The 6,441-nt window shown below is 38.7% G+C and overlaps 1 protein-coding gene across 1 annotated transcript; it reads right to left on the bottom strand.

Moving 5' to 3' along the window:
* Positions 1-1,372: 1,372 nt before the first annotated feature.
* On the bottom strand, positions 1,373-2,064 carry LOC132281103 (retrovirus-related Pol polyprotein from transposon TNT 1-94). The gene is made up of 2 exons (XM_059782838.1): positions 1,523-2,064; positions 1,373-1,481 (listed from the first exon to the last, which is right to left on the bottom strand). The coding sequence occupies exons 1-2, from the start codon at positions 2,062-2,064 to the stop codon at positions 1,373-1,375; spliced, it is 651 nt and encodes a 216-aa protein (XP_059638821.1).
* Positions 2,065-6,441: the final 4,377 nt, after the last annotated feature.

The following is a 6,441-nucleotide window of genomic DNA, read 5'->3' as shown; positions in this document are numbered from 1 at the left end:
GCGATTACCAATTGCAATATTAAGAATGAACCATCAAATTAAAGAATGAATTATCTACTTAAACTAAGTGTAGCACAACTCATCAATTCTAAGCATGACCCATCAAATTAGTAACAATTGTAGCACACATCAATCTAGAGAATCATGAAATTTGCAATAATAAGTTATGGAATATCAAATCAAGTATAAATTGTCTACTTACCTACAAATATAAATTAAATTGTAAAACAACCCATTAAGCATAAGAATAATCAATCAAATTAATTGACAAACCCATTCAATGAAACCCATGCTTAGGCATCACTAAATCCTTGATTAATCACACATAGACATGCAACCAACATAGAGAATCTAGTGTAGAGATTAATTCCCAAATAATCACACATAAGACAACATGTAATCAGACAGAGAATCAATAGAAAGAATTAATCCATATGAATCATGTAAAAAACAATTCCTAATTTAATCACACATAGACATGTAAATAAATTAGAGAATTAATAGGAAGAATTAAACCATAGAAATCATAGAAATATACCGAGATTCATTAAAATCATAAGGTTAGAACACTAATCACAACAATATATATATAAATTCCCAAAAATAGAAATACAAGGGTTTAGATTACACAAGACTTGTAACTCATCCAAGCCTTAAGTGTAGATCTAGCCAATCATGGAGGAGGTAGATGTGGTCATGAAACCCTCAAAGGTAAGCTCCAAACATGGCTTCATCATCTTCTTCTTCTTCTTTGAAGCTCTAGAGAGAGAGAGAGAGTGGATCTAGAGATGGATCTTGAGATGTGTCTCCACTTCCCTCTTTTCTTCTAACCATAATCTCTAACTTTCTAGAGAGAGAAAACTAAAGAGAATGTAAAAATTACAATCTAAAATATGAATCTCTTAATAAAAATGATTTAATCCCTCATATATACATGGCTTTGAGAGCCAAAAATGTGAGAACTCGCCTCTAGAATCGTCTCCTTGAAGCTCAGCCTGAGTTGGGTTGAAATGAGATTCAGATCTGCTTTTTAATAACTTTTGCGAACAGTTCGATCGATCTCAGAAAAAGTTCGATCGATCCAACTTCGATCGATCTTAGAAAAGTTCGATCGATTTAAGTGAGATCAATCTCAGAAAAAGTTGGATCGATCCAACTTGACAGTTTTTCAGCATTAGCCTCCTTTTACTCCAAATCAGCTTCCTTTTGCTCCAAATCCTCACTAAGACTTAGTTTGACTCCAAAAAGGCCTTAATAAACCATTTTTAGCTCGTTTTAGCTTTATTGACCTAAAAAGGGAAATAACACAAAATTAGTCTAAAGCGGAAAAATAAGATAGATAAAGGTCCTAGAATACCTAAGCTTAAGGGGTTTAAATGTGCACTTTTCCGCGCTCATCACCCATAGATATCTCAATATCCACTTTACTGCTTCCCAGTGTAGTTTGCCTGGATCCTTCATGAACCTGTTTACTGCTCCCACTGCATATGTAATGTTTGGCCTTATGCACACCATAGCATACATCAAACTTTCAATGGCTGAGGCATATGGAATTTTAGCCATGAAGTTTTTCTCATCTTCTGTCTTCGAACACTGATCTTGAGATAATCGGAAGTGATTAGCTAAGGGAGTACTCACTGCCTTAGCATTATTCATGTTGAACCTCTTCAGAACCCGTTCAATGTACTTAGCCTGAGACAACTGCAAAGTACCTTTCTGCTTATCTTTGCTAATCCTCATCGCAAGAATTTGTTTTACTGCACCAAGATCCTTCATCTCGAATTCATTAGACAACTGCTTCTTCAATTTGCTGATTTCTTTAAAATCAGAACCTGCCACTAACATGTTATCAACATAAAGTAGAAGGATAATGAAACTTGACTTAAACCTCTTGAAGTAGTAGCAATGGTCAGCGTTGCACTTATTATAGCCATGTCGCTTCATAAAACCATCAAACTTCTTGTACCATTGCCTTGGGGCTTGCTTCAAACTATACAAGCTTTTCTTCAACTTGCACTCTAGTTTCTCTTTCCCTTTGACTGAGAAACCCTCCGATTGTTGCATGTAAATCTCCTCCTCATGGTCACCATGGAGGAAAACAGTTTTGACATCTAACTACTCGAGGTACAACTCTTCTACTGCAACAATGCTAAGAACTGAACGAATGGTACTCAGTTTGATAACCGGGGAAAAAATGTCTGTGCCGTCAATGCCTTGCTTTTGCTGAAAGCCTTTGACCACCATTCTCGCCTTATATCTCTTGGAACCATCATGTTCCTCTTTCACCCTGTACACCCATTTGTTGTGAAGAACTTTCTTCTCCACGGGAAACTTGGCTAGTTCCCATGTTTTGTTGGAGATAAGGGACTTCATCTCATCTTCCATTGCAAGCTCCCACTTGCTAGCATCTTCAACCTGACATGCTTCATCATAGCATTCAGGTTCACCATCATCTGTGAGCAATATATAATCCAAATATTTCCTATTCAGTACATGAGGTTGCGTAGACCTTTTGGGTGCAGGCATAGGAGTTGGAATCTGCGGTGAACTATGCTCTGTGAGTTCTGGCCAAGAACCCTCATCTGTCTGCTCCGCGTCAATGTTCTCTGGATCATCATCCAACTCAATAAACTCAGGCTTACTCTGTACAGGACTAGTTAACTGTGCTGCATCTCTATCCTTGTACATCACCTTCTCGTTGAAAATCACATCTCTACTTCTGATGATTTTCTTGTTCTGATAATCCCAGAGTCGATAACCAAACTCATCTCCGTTATACCCAACGGAGATACATTTTAGTGACTTAGGGTCGAGCTTTCCCCTAGCATGGTCACTAATATGCGCATATGCAATACAACAAAAAACTTTCAACCATGAAAGATTTACCTCTTTGCCATTCCATACTTATTTTGGTATTCGATGCTCCAAAGGCACCAATGGTCCACGATTAATTAGGTAGGATGTTGTATTAACCGCTTCTGCTCAAAACTATTTGGGTAGACCAGAATGTATACGCATACTTCTGGCTCTCTCTGTCAATGTTCGGTTCATCTGTTCTGCCACCCCATTTTGCTGTGGAGTTTCTTGCACAGTTCTCTCTAATCTGATCCCATTATCAAAACATAACTTTTTGAACCCAGTGTCTTCATACTCATCACCTTTGTCTAACCTTAACCTCTTAATCTTCAAATCTGTCTCATTCTTCACCATGGCCTTCCACTTCTTGAACACATCAAATACCCTAGATTTGTGCTTCAAAAAACCAACCCATACCTTCCTTGTAAGATCATCAATGAAAGTCACGAAGTAGGATTTTTCGCCAATGGATGAGACAGTGGCTGGCCCCCAAATGTCTGTGTGAACTAGCTCAAGTTTCTCCTTTTTGAGATCTCTGCTATTTTTCTTGAAACTGGCCCATCACGCAACTCTCACAAAAGTCAATATCAATTGCCCGTATGACTGGTAGTTTCCCCTTTGAGTGCATAATCTTGAGCCCTTTTTCACTCATGTGACCTAGTCTCTGGTGCTAAAGGTTGTGAACTTCTTTATTTTTTGCAACTGCTATAGACCCACAAGCACTGGTAGTTGTGTAGAGAATGCCAGATTTTTTACCACGTGCAATGGTCATAGAGCCTCTGGAAACTTTCCATGAGTCTCTATTGAAGGTTAAAACAAAACCTTCATCTGACAATTGTCCCACCGAAATCAGATTCTTCCTCAAGTCAGGGATGTGTCTCACATCCTTTAACTTCCAAGCTGATCCATTCAACTTGATTTGCACTTCACCCTTGCCAACAACGCTGCAAGGCTGATCATCACCAAGATACATCTTACTAAGGTTACCCGATTCATAGCTATTAAATAGCTCTTTGCTTGAGGTGCCATGAAACGATGTACTAGAATCTAAAACTCAAGACTCCGCCTTGCTCTACAAAGAGCAAATCAATGCATCATCTGATTCTTCTGAGACAACGTCTGCTTCAATTTTTCTTTCGGTTCCCTTCTTTGGAAGTTTGCAATTAACATAGTAATGTCCCTTTTTTTCCACAATTCTAACACTCAACGTCACTCAGATCTGTGGAATTCCTAAAATTTTAAGACTATGTCCTTCCATTCCTTGACTTGGATCTGCCTCTGTTTCTATTACTGTTGCCCTTCTTCTTGTTTGAACCCTTACCTTTGCTTTCAACATTCAACGTCAAACCACTGGTGGAAACCCCTGCTGTTTGCCTTCTGATTTCTTTAGTCAGAATTATGCTTACAACTTCATCAAACTTCAATTTGGTCTTTCCTGTAGAGCTATTGATTGCTGTAACTATGCCACTCCAACTCTGGGGTAACTGCCCTAGAATTAGCAGTGCTCGGACCTCGTCTTTGAAGTCGATATCAATAGACTCTAATTGCCCAACTATCTCGTTGAACCCATTTAGATGTTCATTGAACTTACCACCTTCAACCATCTTCATGTTAAACATCTTCTTGATCAAGTGCACCTTGTTCGACACAGAAGGTTATTCATACATACTAGAAAAGGGCTGCCATGAGAGACATCGTCATTTTCTCGTTCTTGATGTTGAAGGCGACTAACTTTGACAACGTCAATCTGATGGTGCCAAGAGCCTTCTTATCAAGTAATTCCCAATCTGCATCCTTTGTATCCTCTGGCTTCTCTCCCAAAGGTTGATACAGATTTTTCTGAAACAAGAGGTCTTCTATTTGCATCTTCCAGAAACCGAAGTTTGTGCCATCAAACTTCTCGATCATAGATGTGGATGTCTTATCTTCTGATGCCATTACTCCCACTCGAACAGACAAATCTGATCGAAAGACTTTCAGAATTTCATCAAACACCTTCTGTGCCCTAGGTTCTCAACCAAAGGCTTTGATACTAGTTGTTAGAGTTGCACTGCATAATCAACCGGATTTGATACCAATTGTTGTGGCGGAAACGCAAAATAAACAACACTGTTCAAGGAATAAACAAACAATCATGAAGAATAAAAAAAAAAACACGCACAAAAACACAAGATATATATGGTTCACCCAAATCTTAGGGTTACGTCCATGGAGCACACCGAACAAATTCACTTTGAAGAAGATGAAGAATTACAATGGAGATTTTTTTTTCAATCTCTTTCAATTGCTCTCTCTTGTATTGGCACAAATTTATCTCTAACTCTCACACACTCTAAAATCTGATTAGAGTTGATATTTATAGAGTCCCAAACTTGTCCTACAAGAACTTGTCTTTTGTAGAATCCAAAACCAATAAGGAAGCCAAATCAGATCAGGAAACTGAATTTTCCTTAAACCAATAAAGAAGTTAAATCAGATCAGGAAACTGAATTTTTCTTAAACCAATAAGGAAGTTAAACTAGATCAGGAAACTTAATTTTCCCTAAAATTCAGTACTCTTGAAGTTTCCATATAATTAAATCTTCCTAAAAAAAATAATTACCTAATCAGACTCCACAAAACCACAATAGAAATGGGTACCACCGTGCACACCATTGGAAAGATAATGAAAAATTAACAAAGATGGACTCAAGAATCACTTGATTCGGAGTCCGGACGACAAATATATCAATTATTGAAGTCAAAGGAAAAGAAACCCCGTCCCGGTTCGAGGCAAATCCTGACACTACCTCACTAAAACTTAAATATCTTGAGGTACAAATGGAATATAAAGCTGTAATTGGTACCATTGGAAAGATTATTTCGACTTGGTTAGTTTAGACTCAAGAACGGACCAATTCGGAGCTAAAACGAAGGAGATACGATAATTTGAAACCGTAGGTACAGTGTTAAACCAAGACACACACACACCGACACACACAGATGGGCGAGCGCTCATCTAAGGGCAACGAGCTCTTATAAATGGGAATGCCAAGGCAGTGCCCACTGCCCTAACTACGAGAGCTCGTCCCCCATAGACGAGCACTCGTCCAGTGCTTAGTGCACCAGACCAGCCAACTTGAAATGCGATTTTGAGGACTTTCTGGGCCTTTTTGAAAAAAACACAAAGAAGAACCCACCCCCGCCTCCCAAAACCATGTTTTATAGCTAACCATGCTAAAAGAAAACTTTATTTTTTATGTGAAAACCCCAAAATGCCCTTATGCACAATTTTTGCAAAAGAAAATGCAAAATGAGCCCATAGGAGGCTCAAATCACCAAGGAAAGGGTTTTGCCCGGAAATGATTATGCACACAGACGTAACTTACCAATTCGGACGTGCTGCAATGACCCACGGCTTAAAAATACCGCTGATGCAAAATATGACCTACCTAAACCCCAATGCGGGAAAAATGCCCTTCAAAGGCAAAAAATACAAGAACTGTACCTAAATGCAATCAAAAGACCGTTTGGCCCTTGGCCACATTTCATGCATAATATATGAGTGCTAGTGGATGTGCCTGAACACATTAAACGCCACCCAAT

Source organism: Cornus florida, unplaced genomic scaffold (genome assembly GCF_030987335.1).
Source record: "Cornus florida cultivar Cherokee Brave unplaced genomic scaffold, ASM3098733v1 CherokeeBrave_3.0.0_Hap2_Chr11, whole genome shotgun sequence".
NCBI lineage: Eukaryota > Viridiplantae > Streptophyta > Magnoliopsida > Cornales > Cornaceae > Cornus > Cornus florida.
This window is presented reverse-complemented; position numbering and strand designations above follow the sequence as displayed.

Coding starts and splice junctions, on each gene's coding strand:
- LOC132281103 (XM_059782838.1), bottom strand. CDS start 2,064: ATGCAACAATCGGAGGGTTTCTCAGTCAAAGGGAAAGAGAAACTAGAG. Junction 1,482..1,522: donor TCAGCCATTGAAAGTTTGAT/GTATGCTATGGT, acceptor TTACATATGCAG/TGGGAGCAGTAAACAGGTTC.